The sequence below is a fragment of the Microtus ochrogaster genome, chromosome 18 (assembly GCF_000317375.1).
Source record: "Microtus ochrogaster isolate Prairie Vole_2 chromosome 18, MicOch1.0, whole genome shotgun sequence".
Lineage (NCBI taxonomy): Eukaryota > Metazoa > Chordata > Mammalia > Rodentia > Cricetidae > Microtus > Microtus ochrogaster.
The window spans coordinates 46993917-47009985 of record NC_022020.1 but is presented as its reverse complement, the minus strand read 5'-3'; the positions used below and the strand labels follow the sequence as shown (position 1 = coordinate 47009985).

At 44.5% G+C, this 16069-nt stretch overlaps 1 protein-coding gene across 2 annotated transcripts in view; it reads left to right on the top strand.

Annotated features, from left to right (window-relative positions):
• The first annotated feature begins 10820 nt into the window (after window positions 1–10820).
• Hmgxb3 (HMG-box containing 3) overlaps window positions 10821–16069 on the top strand; it is a 50386-nt gene continuing 45137 nt past the window's right edge. For both annotated transcript variants that reach the window (XR_003377718.1, XM_013349581.2), the window contains exons 1-2: window positions 10821–11280; window positions 15433–15568. Coding sequence is in view for 1 of the 2 variants with exons in the window: in XM_013349581.2 (XP_013205035.1) it covers window positions 15435–15568 (134 nt within the window). In the remaining variant the exon portion in view is untranslated. The remainder of the gene's footprint in view (window positions 11281–15432; window positions 15569–16069) is intronic.

The window sequence follows — 16069 nt, the reverse complement described above, 5'->3', positions numbered from 1 at the left end:
GCTCACACACACATTTTTTAAATCACGTGTTTAAGATGACTCTACAATCCATTCAACACCAGCATAGAAAAAAAAGAGTTTAGTTCAGTATTTAGAAAGTATCTGCCCTTTGCCTACATGTGAGTTTATAGTGTGGCTCTAATAGGTTCTGGAGCTTTACGTACGCATTAGCAAATTACTGAGTGATGTTCTGGTTTGCATTTGTCCCACAAAAGCAAACAGGATCCTGCTTTTCATAGCCATTTTAAAAACATGATTGCTCTAGAATCTGTTGTATCCATCTTTGGGCTGAGATCTTCCTAACATCAAACATTAAAATTGATTTGATTGCTAATAATTGAAGGAATCAAATCTAGAGCCAACGTCTAATTTACCAGCAGCAGCAACAATAACAAATTTTCATTTGCTTTTTAATGCTTTAAGCACATTCATATAAGTTATCTTGTTTACTAAGAACATTAGAGTGTAACAGAGATGTAAAACCCTGAATGTTGTTAAGTGGCTGTCACGTAATTGAAATACAGAGTGTACGTGTGTCTGTGTGTATTTATGACAAGGCCTTATATAGCACAGGCTGACCTCAAACATGCTAAATAGCCGGGGTAATTGTGAGCTTTTGGCCCTCCTGCCTCCTCCTCCAAGTGCTGGAGTGACAGGTGCATAGGGATGGCGTAGCTAGTGCATATGCAGACTCGCTACACAAAGAACCACAGCTCAGGGGAGTAAAAGGGTAGATCACTGAAAACTATCTGTCCAGAAAGGAACAGACCTAGCTAGACAGGGTCTATGTCCTGGTAAACTCCACATCTAAGATCAGGATTCAGAAGCACACCTCTAAGAGCAAAGTTAAAAAGTGGTTCTGTTTCTAGAAGGGGAGAGGCACAGGCCTCTCCAAAGCCAAAGCCCCAAAGAGCTAAGAAGCATATTCTCAGGTTGTAGCCAGAGTCTGGGCAGGCCTGCTCAGGAGTAGCCTTCCCTGTGAGCTGAGTGGCTGCAGTGCTGTCTGTCTTAGACCAGGGTAAGACTGGCAGGCACCTAGTTAATTTTAAGCAGGGTCAATGGAACAGATATAATTTATATAAAAGCTTCCAGCACAGCAAATGGTGGACTTGGAGACTGCATGGAGATGCTAGATGATCCATTAGACTAATGCTCCTGGCTACATTCTAGCAAACAGCAATCGTCTGCAGGCTGTTCCTGGCAGTTCGACATTGTAGAACACATTGCCAGGGTTAACCCTACTTTGCAAAGTACAAAGAAGAATGAAGTAGGTTTGGATTCGGGCTCTGCAGCTCCTGTTAATATCCTTACTGAGCTGAGGGTTCTCTGCATGGAAGTAAATGCTTCTTCAGATATTCCCAAGTATCTGGTAGACAGGTGTCCTAGAGGGGACTCGGAGAATGCTCTGGAGAGAGTGCCTGAGCGGAGATTCTGCTGAGGCTGGAGCAGGAAAGAGTCTATAGAAAAGTGGAACTGTCCATTTGATAAGCTTTATGTTTTTGCCCAGTCTTTTGTTCTTTTTGTTTGTCCCCTCTTGGAATCTTTTCTTAATCCCAGTGATCCTTAATTTGAAGTTCGCTTTAAATTAAATTGCAGAATGGATGAAGTGCTGCTCAGAAAGCTGCTAGACTCTGTGGGCATGGTGGCCTATGAGGCACTTGGAGGCTGAGGCAGGAGGATTGTATCTTTGAGGCCAGCCTGAGATAATTGGTGAGACCTTGCCAAAAAAAGAAAAAGGAAAACTAGCTAGCGCTGGAGACTTTTTGTCCTCCAAGCCTTTCTCTAAAATTTTAGATATTCATGGATGACAGTAAATTTGGGGGCTAAGTTTAAGCATGAAAATTATAATGGGACAGGATAAACAGTACACCAGCTGGCTTTTTATAGACTATATCTTAAATTAGAATACAAATGAATTACTTTGAGTTAAAAGTAAAAATTTAAGGTTTTTAAAATAACTTAAAAATGGAGGATTTGATGTAGAAGGGGCATTTTTAATACAGTAATTTTCATCATGGTAAGAACTATTTTTTTTTTACTGAAAGTATTTTGTAACTGAAATTTTAAAGTAATCCTGTTAAATACAATTAAAAAGTCAAATAAGCAATACACTAATTGATTTTTTAGTATGTGTTTTGTACCCTATGACTTAATTTAAAATAAGAATGTATTGAAGACTGCAGATTGGGCAGTGGGGGCATCAAAACTTTGATTGGAGACACTGATTCTAAGTCTGTTGAAGCTGCTGGTTACAAAGGGTTTCCATTTGACACTTGAATAAACTTATCCTGCACTCTGTGCCTCGTCCTCAGGAGGAAACAGAATCAAACAGCTCCTTCCTCTTCAGTGCAATTTGTTTGGGAAATTGGGGTCAGAGTCCCGATGCTACCATGGCTTCTGCTTCTCAGACGTGAGTGTGAATATTACCAGCACAGCCTTCTTTCCCCCTTTGTACATGTTTACCTGTGCAGACAACATGGAGACAGCTGAATGCACCTGAATTCTCAGTTTTTACCAAAAAATGTTTAGCTGTCATCATCCTTTACCATTAGGGTCATATTTAATAGTAGGATTTTTTTTTTTAATTCAAGTAAGTGCCTTGATGCTGTTGTTCATAAATCATTACTCAACCATCCTTCAGGACAAAAATAAGGTGTTTCTTGTTGGAGGGAGGGATTGTTAATCATTATGTAAGGTCTTCTACATGTTTGAGATCTCAGGTGCCATTTCTTTTGTTAATAAATTATCACTGTAATAAAATATTACTGTGTCAAAATTATTTTAGTGCCAGGGGTTCTGACTAAAACATTCAGATACTGGTGAATTTGATTTAAAAAAATTTAACTTTTATGTTTTGGGATGTTACCTGCATTATGTCTGCTCTATAAACATGCCCTGCCAACAGAGGCCAGAGCGGGACTTACAAATGGTTGTGAGTTACCATGTGGGTGCTAGGCATTGAACCTTGGTTCTCTGAAAGAGCAGCCAGTGCTCTTAACCATTTGAACCATCTCTCCAACCCCAGGTACCAGTGAATTTGAAAGTGCTATTTTTGTGGGTATGGTGGTGCAGTCTTGCTTTCCCAGCACTTAGAAGATAGAGGCAGAGGCAGGTGATAGAAAGATCAAGGTTGTCTGTTGTAGTAATTCATTCTGCCAATAGCTTTGGGGTACTCGCCTTCCTTAGGACGTGGCTTCTTGTCTGCAGATGTGATCTCTTAAAAGGAGAGAGACAAGTTGCATGCTCTCTTGGGTTGTGAAGACCCAGTTAGGCTGCTTGAAGCAGTGTGTGTAGCTGGTTCCTGGATCCCTTGGGCAGAACAGAAGGGCTTTGCAACTGATCATACCTTGTCCTGCATCCTTGAGTCTGTTTTCCCCATAGCATCCTCTAATATATATATATGTGTGTGTATACATATATATGTATACATATATATGTATACATATATATATATTTCTCGTAACAGTTATCTCAATAAATAAATTACATTTGGAGAATGAGTCACTCAGTTCTTCCCAACTGCACAGAAGTATCCAATCATTGACTGTAAATGGAGGCTGTGCATTTGTTTCCAGCCACCCAGACTTGAATAAGCACACAAACTATATTAATTACAATACTTTTTGGCCTATGTCCCAGGCATATTTCTAGCGAGCTCTTATATTTTAAATTAACCCATTTCAATCACTCTGTGTATCACCACAAGGCTGTGGCCTACCGGTAGGCATTTTTCTCCTTTGGCAGGTACATGGCGTCTCTTCGATGCTGCCTGCTCTCTCTCTATATCTCTGTTTGCATTTCCTGCCTGGCTTTATTCTGCCCTGCCATAGGTCAAAGTAGCTTCTTTATTAACCAATGGTAATAAAATATATTCACAGCATACAGAGAGGAATCCCACGTCGCTTGACAAGGCTCGATTCCTTTGGGAGCTTCGTTTCTCCATTAGTGAAGACAACAGGAGGATTAGACTGCTTCAAGGCCCCTCTGCTCTCTCAGGCACAGTTAGTTCCATTTTTAGTCATTTGAATAAATCCCACATTCTGTGTCTCCTTCTCTTTGCTTGCCTTCCCCCTGACTACCATATCAGAGCAACTACAGCTGGATGCACCAAAGCCTTTTTCAGTTAGTCAAGCTTTCTCCCTTATGAAGCCCACCTTTCCCTCTAGTGGCAGGAATATGCAACTACACTCTAAGAGAAATGCCCAGTGGCATGGATATTATTCATTCAGCTCTCTAACTTGAAGCTGTACTTTTGGATTGATTTTCTAAGAAGATTAAATGATAAAAAAAAATTAAGCCATACTAGATATAAACGGGCAAACAGTAAATCTTAGTTTTCTTCCCTTTGATGAAAGAGCCCAGCAAAGGAAATTTCTGGAACACTGAACCCAGGTCTGTGTGTGGGTATGGGTGTATACATGCGTGCCACGTTGCATGTGTGGAGATCAGAAGACAAGATTGAACACTGGGGAGTGGGTTCTCTCCTTCCCCTGTGGATTCTGGGAATTGACTGAACGCAGATGACCAGGCTTGCACAGCAATTAGTATTACCCACTGGCTCTGCTTTTCGGCTAAGTAAAACAAACAAACAAAAAACAAAGCAAATTTAAACACATATTTAATTACTCAGGGCACTGAAATGGAGCCTGGAGCATTTCTTAATAAATTCCTACCTAATAAACAGAGGCAAAAGTCTTACAATGATTTTGGTGGAAGAGCACAAGTTTAATGCTGTATGTTAGAACACATCAAACAACAGAATGTAACTTGGATTGGGATACAGAATGATGCAGAAAACTTTGGCCAACCAGTTTCAAGTGAGCACAGCCTGTCCCCGCAGTCCCAGGCAAGACACCATTAAGAGCTAGCTGGTCCTTGCTCTCTAAGTAAATGCTACAGAGCACTGGGAAAATATAAAGGAACAGGGTGAAGGGTCTGCTGGTGACAGAAACTTCAAGAAAGCCTGGAGGAAAGGACTCCTGTCACATCTTAAAGACTGAAATGTCTAGCTTGAGAGACCAGATGAGGCGCTCAGGGAAAGACACACAAGCGGAAGTGGTTATGGGTGAAGGAAGACAAGGGCATACAGGGAGCATCATAATCCTGCTTTCCAACCAAGTTGGAAATGAAGGTTGGCGTCAACTATGCAAGATGAAAAAACTCAAGAGGAATGCCCTGGTTTTGTATTCTTGTGGGCATTTGAGACCCAACCTAGAAACTTGGGCCAGGGAAATGGCAAGCTCCCCAAAGAGCTAGCCCAATCAGCGGTGTGGACTGCAGGAGAAGGGTGAAGGAGGAAGGATGCGGAAAGCACTCCAGGAGCTAACCAGATAACAGCCACAGGATCTAGCCAGGAGCTAACCAGATAACAGCCACAGGATCTAGCCAGGAGCTAACCAGATAACAGCCACAGGATCTAGCCAGGAGACATCGTTTTCACCCACCAAGTGTTCAAAATCTAAAACATGAGACAATCATCAGCATACACACTGCTAATCTCATAACTCAGAATTTTGAGGCAAGAGCACTGCAAGTTCAAGGCTCATCTGAACTACATGAGAGTCTGCCTCAAAAATGGAGATACGTTCAGTAGTTTTATTTTAAAATTTTATACTGCTTTTTATTTTTTTATAAAAGTAATTGACAGTAGAGAATACATTCAAATGGCCATCAAATGGCTTTTGGAACCTGTCCTAGAACTCACTCTGTTGACCTATCTGGCCTCGAACTCACAGAGATCCACCTGACTCTGCCTTCCCAGTGTAGGGATTAAAGGTGTGCACCAACACCACACGGCGAAAAGGTTTATTTCATCTACAGCTTGTAGTTAATCTGTCATCCAGAGAAGTGAAGTCAAGGTAGGCACTCAAAGCAGAAACTCAGGTAGGAACTGAAGAGGCCATGAGGAGTGCTCCTTATCGGCTTGTTCCCCTGACTTACACACCTTAGGACCACCTGCTCAGGTGTGGCACCACCCACCATTGGCTATGCCTTCCCAAATCAATTATTATTCAGGAAAATACCCCCTACAGACTTGCCTAGAGGCCAATCTTAGGGAGACGTGTTCTCAATTAAGATTCCCTCTTCACAGATATATCAAGGTTTGAGTCAAGCTGACAACAACCAACCAGCACTGTCCCCTTCAGCAGAAGTGTGTGCAGGGGAAGCAACTAGGAAAAGCCAACTCCTGCTTCCTCAGATGTAGTCTGGACTATAGTCAGCAATCATGTCGCTCATTAACCTTATGTATTCATTATGTCACCGGCCTTTCTGCAGAATGCTTTCAAAGCAGTTCTATGGACATCTATAAATCTGCTCAGCCAGCCCACAGTTGCTTGAAAACTGGCACAGGCGAGCATGTTGGCCAAGTTTAATGCCTCTTTCCCATTCACAGAGCCAGGGGTGAGAGTGGATTTGGCGCAAATTTCTTGAAACCATGCAAAGAGCCTATCAGCGCCATGATAGAGAGCATTCCTCATCCTTTCCCTCTGGGGGTTCCACGGATGCCTCTGGCACTTCCTCTGTATTTGGCATGACCATTTGAGAGAGCAGACAGGGTGGTAGTGAAGCCTATGGCTTCTGCAACTTTCATCTCCTCCTCCAGGGAGAACACTGCTGAAGTTTCTCATTCCCTCTTCTTCACCATTTCTAGGGATGAGGGCTGGGCTACAGCTGAGAGGGCTGTGTCTGTTCCTCCTTCTAGCTTCTTCTGCCACAAGTGCGGGAAAACAAAAAGGTAAACTAAGTACCTCGCAGAAGCCTAAGTGAGGGTTTAGGGTGTTAAAATTTCTGGTAGAAAAATTCTGGACGATAGGATTCATGACACTGACTTTGTGTCAGTATTAGACTATTGGCAGACTCAGAACCCTTAAGACAGAAAGGGCCTTGAAGAAAATCTATTTACGTAAGCTTTCCAAGTCTGGGAATAGTAATGTTTGTTAGGCTACTATGACAACAAATTGTAATAAGTTGCAAAAACTTGCAAATAGCAACACACTATAAACACAAAGAGCTGTAGGCCTTGTTTTGTAGATACAGAAACAAGCCAGAGGAAGAGCCTGGCCCATGGCCATGAAGGTTTCTCAACTCAGATCACTGATGTATCTGGCATGCCGTTGCCCTGCTCAAAAGTCCACCAAAATGAGAATTTCAAATTCTCTCGCCATCTACCTTAAAAAGGCTTTCACTATAGGAAGCTGTTTCGGGTGTCACATATTCACTTAATAAACATTTACAGGTTCTAAGCAGTAAGGATTCAGTGATGAACAACAGAGTCAAGTTATATGCCAAGAAATAAAAAAATGAGGGGAACATTAAATAAACAGATAAATAAGGCAATTATAGAGTGCAACCAGTGCTGTGAAGAAAGTAGGAATGAGGGTACAGAAGAAAAGCAAAACATCTGTCTGGCATGGGGGTTGTAAGTCTTGTAATCCAGCTACAGGGGAGGTTGAGGGAATAAAGTCAGTTGGTGGTCAGCCTCAGCAAATTAATGAGACTCCTATCTCAAACAAACATGTTAAAGGCTGGGGATGTAGCTCAGTGGTAGAGTACTTGCCTAGCATGCTCAAGGCCCAGGGTTCAAGCCTCAATACTGCAAAGGCTGTGGGGGTCGGGAGAGTTATTTACAAAGTCACAGAAAAGATGGCATTTAAGCTGAGCTCTCCATGAGGAGCATCAAAGAGGAGCAGTGCAGTCAAGGATAGAGCATCGGCCAAATCGCAAAAGCAGGAAAGAGTTAAGTGTTCTGAAGGATTTGTATGGCTCCAAGAGGAGAGCCAGTGCATTCAGATGCTGTGGTAAGCAGCAGACACTTGGCTCGGTGCCTCAGAAGGCTTCTCAAGTTTTCCAGGGAGCTTGCGGACAGAAGCGCCATCCATATCATTCTCATTCACATTCTGTCTCTCCTCTCTTGCTAGATAGACAGCAGGCTAACCTGGACCTGGAAATCCTTTGTCCCCGGTCTTCCGCAGGGCTAGGATCACAGTCATGAACCACTATTTTCTGCCTGCTTTGCATTTTAAAAAAAAAAATCAATTTGCACTCAGGAGGCAAAGGCAAGCAGATCTCTATGAATTTGAGGTCAGCCTGGTCTACAGAGAGAGTTCCAGGACAGGCTTCAAAACTACACAGAGAAACCCTATCTCAAAAAAAAACAAAACAAAACAAAATCAACTTCAACAGGCAGTGGGGTTAATCCAAGCAACACAGGAAATAGAGGCAGGTTGATCTCTGAGTTCAAAGTCAGCCTACAGAGAGCATTCCAGGACAGTCAAGGATAAAACACACAGAGGAACCCTATCATTAGAAACAAACAAATAAAAACAACAACAAAATCAGACACATTATTTTGTGGATATGGATTGGGATGTTTGGATGCTACTGCTGATGGTTTAGGCAGGAAATGATGGCAGAAGTAATGGGTGAATCATAGCACAGTCCCTCTTTGGGCTTGTTTCTTGTTTGAAAACAAAGTTAGGCATGATAGTACATACTTGTAATCCCAGCACTGGGGCTGCTTAGGCAGGAAGACTGCTGAAAGTTTAAGGCCAGCCAAAGCTATATAACAAAGACCCTGTCTCAAAACAACAAATAAGTAAAGAACAGCAACAACAACAACAAAATCTTTAGACTCGACAGGGGGAGGCACATCAGATCTGATATGCAGGCATGACCTAGCACTTGCTGGATGAAATCTCCATGGGGACAAAACATAGGAATGCTAGAGTTCAGAGTGTGGCTCCATAGCAGGGTATGCTTACCAGGTCCTGAGCTCAACCACCAGCACCAGCTGGGGGCAGGGTAAGGGTCCAGATCAGATATGGAAAGCTGGATTAGAGAAAATGGTGAAAGGCAGTCAGGTAGGGCTGTTACTGTGGGCTAGGTGTGAAGCCAAGGCGGAAAGGATAACTCGCAGGTTTCTGGTTTGAGTGTTGAACAATCCAGTGGATGCTACTGTAATTTACTGAGCTGGGAACCAATCACGGAGGATACACTATGTGAAGCACTCTCTATGATTAATACAGCTTCCTTGGAGCAGGACACATGTAATGCTCCAAATTGTTAGGTCCAAAGGAAACTCCAGTTCCCCAAACCCCAAAAGGCAGTCGGTCCAAATACTCACAAATGGGCTCAACCTGAATACTGGAGGATTTCTGTGGTTAGAGAAAAGCCAGTATTCCTCAGGGACTTGTAACGTCACTTCCCCTCTACCTATCCCCGGCAGAAGGGACAAATGGCTTTCTGTGGTGCCTCTTAGCATATTAAAGCTCAAGCCGGCCTGCCTCCCTCAGGATCACAAATCCGTGTTACACCCTAACTCTTTTCATCTCCTCCCCTCCTTAAACTCCCTCTGGCTCCTGGGCTTCCCTTCTCAGCTACTCATTCTCCTTATAACCCTGCTAGTTTTTTTTGTGCTCCCCCCTCTCTCCCCCTTGTATAAACAGACGGTATATCCACTCTGTGGCACTGTTAAGGGGAAGATTTCAATTGTAGATATGAGAGAACAGCAGAGGCATTCGGAAGAGTCTGGAGCCGAGAGAGAAAGCAGCAGACTGAACAGCAGCAGCAGACTGGACCTGGCCATGAGGGCCACAGGAGTAGAGCAGAGAGATGGGTGGGGGAGCAAGCATACCATAGCAGGGTTATAAGGTGAATAACTGCAGGACGAATGGAAGGAGTTTAAGGATAAGGGAGGCGGTGGTAAGAGGCTAGGAGGCTAGCATGGACTTTGAAATATTTAACAGGTACTTGTGATACTGAGGGAGCCTGGAGGCCAGCATGTGCTTTGGTATGCTAATGGGCACCACAGATAGCCATTTGTGTTCCCCACCTTTTGAAGTTTGGGGGAATGGAGCTTCCTCTGGACTGGACACTTCTTTCACCCAGGTTCAGTCTGTTTGGCCATGTTCAGTCCTCTGCTCTGAACTCTTTCAGATTCTTCTGGCTGTTCTCTCTCTCATATCTATAATTTAAACCTCCACATTAACATATCATGGAAGTCATGTTGTCAGGTTATATACTAACGTCATAACTTGTTTTGAAAACTACTGATACTGATAGTAGACATGGGACGATGAGAATACAAATCTTTTGTTTTGGTCAAACTATTATGTTTGAAAACAATTGTCTTGGGGATTGAACTCAAGGCTAAGCACAGGCTAGGGAAGCCCTCTACCACCGAGCTACATTCCTAGGCTCAAAGACAAGACACCCGATCAGACTTAGCAATGCAAACGGACCAATCTGCTGTGTTGACTGTGGAGATCAGAGTGGAGGTGAGAAGAACCGGCAGACGATGGTGGCTTGGCAAGGTGGTGACAGTGGCAGGTGGAAAATAGAAAAGACTAGCACTGCATGTGCAAGCGGTCTTGCAGGAGCGTGTTTAATTGTGGCACAACCTATGACGTGAAAATCTAATTCAGCCCTTCGTTCCCAGAGCGCTCTATTCCAGAAAAATCACTATTGTTACTGCTCACCGGAGCGAGGTGGGAAGCCTGGAGCAACATTAAGTATCATCCTCAACCTGAAGGAGAGAGAAAGTTCTGAAAGGTGAGGCCGAGCTCGGTTAGAGCTCCGCCCTGTTACCTGACTGTCCCACATCCCAATCCCGAGCCTCTTAGCTTTCTGGTTTCACAAACTCAGCCCTTATTTCCGGCTCCGGTGAGCTTGCCGGAAGCAGTCCGTCCACCTCAGCGGATCCCCTTCCACCCTCCAGCCCCTAAGCCTCCAATCGGTTCCAACAGAGGACCCGCCAGTTGCGCTTGCGCGGGGGTCGCACGCAATCACGCGCCCCGTCCGCTTCCGGTGCGCCGCGCGGGCCGCCGGGACGGGTCTCCCTGGCGATCCGTGGTGTGCTGTCGCCGCTGCCAGCAGCGCGCTGGTGCCGCGTAGACGCTCGCGTCCTTGCTGTCTTCCTCGGGCTTCCCGGGGCCTGACCCCCCCCCCCGGGGCCCTCGGCAGGCGTCGGCCGAGCCTGTGCGCGAACCTGCGGTTCTCCACTCGCCCTTCATACCCCGCAGCGCAACTCGGAGGGAGAGCGAGAGGGGCTTTGGCGACTCCGCGCCGTGTGTCGCCGGGCGGGGCCGCGGGGCCGGGGTTCCTCCAGCCCCCGGGATGCGTGCGCGAGCTCTCGCCTCCACTTTCTTTTTACCGCTGTCACGACTGGAGCCGCCTCTCGCCTACAGCGGGGAGCGCGAGTGCACCGACCTGCACCCTTGTCCAGCCCCGTGGCCGGGTACCCTCGGGAATGTGAGCCGCCAGGCTCACAAACTCCTCCGGGTAAGTCCCGCCCACTAGGCTCACGCCGCTGGGCCGAACTGCCCAGCCACCTGAGTGCGGATCCTGCGGCTTCCTCTCCAGCTTCTGTTGCCTCGTGCTACCCGGTGCACCATTCCCTTAAGTCTGTACCTCAGGGACAGCCCAGAGAGGGAAAGAAGGTAGCCCGTGGCTGAGCTGCCAGAAACCATCACCTGAGGTTCACGGAAGGTTTGGTGGGGTAGTGAAAGTGTCTCATTTCAAGGGCTGCAGTTAAGAAAACTACGGCTTCAAGAGGGAACGTAGGATGCTTAAGGCCTTAGGGATCTGTAAGAGTGCTTTTATGTCTCAGATCTTATATCCTCAAAAGACGGCCCACCCCTGCTCATCTTGTTTTGGTGTTTGAGACAGGGTTTCAGGCTGGCTTCAAACTCATCAGTAGATGAGATTAGCTTTCAACTACTCCCGGTCTTTCTGCTTCCATCTCCTAAGCCCTGGGGCTGGCTGTAGGCACACCACCACACCCTGTTGTTTCTGACCTTCATATTTTTCTGCATCTATTTGCTTTGCTTTACCAAGGCCTAGGATCTGAAAACAAACTTGGACCCAGGTGTAGGAAACTGTAGTCAAACAAACAGAAACCCAAGATAGTCCTTTCATGCCCCAAGGTGTAACTAACTTGGTTAGTTCTGGCCACTAAAACATGTTGTCCATTCTTTCCATACAGGCGCTCCGCTGGAGTAATACTGCTTTCTTCACAAGGCTGTTAAGGGCCAGGGAGTCGATTATATATAGGGCAAAAAGTTTGACCCCCATATGCCCTTGACGTGAACTGCACCTGCCGTTAACCAATCTGCCGTTTGCTCCTAGAGCCACAGTGTGGACTGTCTCATTAGGTTTCACTATGACTGTTAGGAAGTGAGCTTCCCCGTTGCTCCCCCCACCCCATTACATTTTTAGAGACGATTGGAGGAAGAGAAGTCACAAGTATAAAACACCTTAGGAGTATGTTTGTAACCTGCTGTGTACCTTTAAGAGTGGGGCTGGAGAAGTATCGCAGCAGTTCAGAGAACTGCTCTTCTAGGGGCCTCAGGTTTATTTCCCAGCACCCACACAGTAGCTCACAACTATCTGTAACCCAGGTCCCAGGGGACCTGATGAAGTCATCTGGACTTTGTGGGCACCAGGCAGACGTGTAGTGCACAGACATTCATGATGCAGGCAAAACCACCCATGCACATAAATAGTAATTTTTTTAAAAGTGGGGTGAAATGTGTGTTTGGGGGTAGCAGAGGAGGGGGTTTAGTTTTTACATCTGTCAGAAGTATTGCTTGGCTGCTAGGAACATGGCTCGGCCGGCAAAGCTCTTGTAGGAGCGTGAGAGCTCGGATCTAGACCCACACGTGAGCATGATGGCCTGTCTGTAAGAGTAGCCCCAGGAGGCTAGTCATGGCCGGCTCTGGTTTTGGGTGAGAGACCCTGCTTCAAAGAAAAGAAAGAGTGATCTGGTAAGATTTTGGACATTAATTTTGGGTCACCACATACTGCATACTTTCACCTCCACACGTGACTATGCATGCACACAGCGCGCACACACACCCATTAAAAATAAGAAAAAGACCAAAAGGGGAGGAGGGACTCTTAGCTCCCAGGGTTAGGCACAGTTTATTCATCCTCAGCTCCTAAAAAAAACAGCTGACATTTAGGGTGTGGAACACACGTATCTCTGTTCTAGTGGTAAGAGTTTCAGCTTGCATCCCAGCCTCCTGGATTCCCCTTTATCTTTATTCTTCTCAGTTATCTTTTGTGAGGTCTAAACTGTGTATGGGCTTCATGCCACTCCTGTGGGTCCTGTTCGTGTTTACTGCCACAGCTCTATTTCCTGGTATCTGTTTGGGAGATTTTCAAGAACTATGCTCCCTGCTCATAAAATTCAGGTGATTCTGGGATCTTTCTCCCTCTAAGGATTAAGAGATGAAATTACAATCTAGTGCTTGACCCCAGTGAACTATTCATTCATATTTTTAGGCCTGTTTTTTTTCTAGACAAAAAGGCTGTTCATTCTGCTTTGGTTTTGTTTGTTTGTTTTATTTTAGGCTAACACCAGAGAGCTATGTTGGTTTGTCAGATTACTGTTTATTTTTTGGCTTTGGTTTTTGAGGCAGTATCTGAGTACCATGGTCTGGTCTTTAACTCCTGATCCTCCTGTCTCTGCCTGCCAAGTGCTGGGATTACAAGTATGCTCCAACATGTCAGTAAGGTTACTGTTTAGATCTGTGTTGTCCTACACTATAGCCACTAGCCATACAGTTACAGTTTATCATATTGAAAATTAGTTCATTTTTGGCTGTTAGTCCTATTCCAAGTGCCTAATAATGATCTGTGACTAGTGGCTACTATATTGGACAAGATTAATCGAGACCATTTCCATCAGAGTTTATTGAATTGTCCTTGTATAAAAATGTGCTCGTCAAGTTTGGTGACAGCACAACGTGAAGAAAAAGATCAGGAGCTGAATTTTTTTTTTAATTACAAATCTATTTTCAATATTTGGGCCTCATGGCCATGGGCAGGTTGCTAACTCTTTCACTACAGATGATAGTCTTTAATAATGAACTCTTTCATTAGTACAGTACTTGGCTGTTCTCCAGCAATTATGTGACTTAAATTCTTTTGAGTCTTGCCTTGTAAATCTGTGGGAATGGGTCTGGTCGGTGAAAGGCTTATTGTGGGTCAGCATAGGAATCTGAGTTAAGAAAGTGCTGGGATCAAGAGCGGCTGGCCTAGACAGTTCGGGAAGCTCCACATGCACACACTTGCACCCACTCCCCTGCATGTCCTGCTGGCTAGTTTTTATGGCAGCTCAAGAAAAGCTAGAGTTGTTTTGGAACCTCAATTGAGAAAATATCCCCACCAGGTCATTGTGTGGGCTAGCCTCCATTTTCTGACTAATGATGGATGTGGGAGGGGCCAGCTCACTGTGGGCAGGACTACCACTGGTGGTCCGGGGTGCTATAAGAAAATAGACTGAAGCACTGGTGGCACACACCTTTAATCCCAGCACTCAAGAGGCAGAGGCAGGTCAATCTCTGTTAGTTCGAGGCCAGCCTGATCTATAGAGCAAATTCCAAAACAGCCAGAGAAACCTTGTCTCAAAAAAAAAAAAAGAGAAAGAAAAAGAAAACCTGAAGAAGAAAATAGAGTGAGCAGTCTATGAGGAGCAAGTCAGTAAGCAGTCCTCATCCATGGCCTCTGTCTCAGTTCTTGTCCTGACTTCCATTAGTGATGGACTGTGATACAGAACTAAAAGCTAAAGTAAATTCTTCCTTCCCAATTGCTTTTGGTATTGATGTTATACCAATAAATTCCTTAGTTAGGAACCCTAAGCCTTATGTGTACCCACAGGAAAACCCCCCAACACATATACACAAGTCTGGGAAGATGAGACCTCTTTTAAAATTTTTAAATTGGATTTATTTATTGTATTTATTTTAGTGTTTCGCCTGCATATGTATGTGCGCCACATGCATGCCTAATGCCTGTGGTGGAGGCCGGTCAGAAGAGAGCATGCCATCACTTGGAAATGAGGTGTGGACACTTGTGAGCTGCCACACGGATGCCGGGAACCGAATAACTGCTCTTAACCACTAAGCAATCTTTCCAGCCCCTACCCACTTTTTTAACATGCAGGAAAGGGTTAACAGAATCTAAAGTAGTTGGAAGACCTGCCTCAAATCACACAAGCTGGCAGAGTAAATCTCTTCCATATAAAGTTCCTTATTAGACGTTTAGTTGAAACTGTTATTTAAAGTGATAAAACTATAAGGGTATGGCTAGAATTTCTAACTCTTGGCCAGGTATTCTTAAAAAAAAAAAAAAAAAAGTTTGGTTTCTTAAGAAATTTTCATTAAAGACTCTCAAAACCTGTGGTCCCTGATTTGCCTGAAGAACAGACTAACTGAAAGCATTCCATTTCCTGCCTGTTAGAGTCTCACCCAAGGCTGCAATGGAGCCCTCGAATCTGTAAGAATCAAGTACCACATGTGCTTGTTAGGATCTTTTGAACTGGGGAGGTATCTAAACCTTTAGACCCTGGCAGAGTTGATTTGCACTGCAGGCTGCAGTTCCTTTTGCCTTGGATACTTAAAGCTTTCTGTTGACTTCCTTCTTCTCTAGCCATGGATGCGCCGTATGATGGTGCTGAGGTAACTGTTGTGATGGAAGAAATCGAGGAAGCTTATTACACTTCTCCTGGGCCACCTAAGAAGAAGAAAAAGTATAAAATACAAGGAGAAAAGGCCAAGAAACCCAGGTTAGCTTTAATATTTTGGTTGTTGATGTTATTTCTCAACAGGTCAGCTTGGAGGGCTGAGTTGAAGAAGATAAAGATTCATTTAGAATGCAGTTGTCAGAGTCCGAGTGGGCATGTTGTGGGGGAGAGAGACTGGAGGTGTAGAGGGACAGACTTTGCTTATCTTTCCAGACTGTTAGAGGAACTTGTACCGTGTAATGCTAGAATCTGTGGATTCTTTTTCGTGTTATTTTTTGCTCTGTCATTGTTTAAATATTTAAAATAGGCATTAGTAACATTAAAGTTATAAGTAATGCCAGCGATTTCTACAGATATTATCCACTTTAATTTTCCTCTTCACTTTGAATACTAAAAACTTCTGACTGATGTTACTAGCACTGGACCACTTTTGACAATTACTTGCTTTCCTCTCTCAGCCTTGTTGAGATTTTTGATCAAAGACAGAGGAGTGATGTATGTGTGCAATAAACCTGGGTAGTCAACCTCTGCTGTAACCTTGGC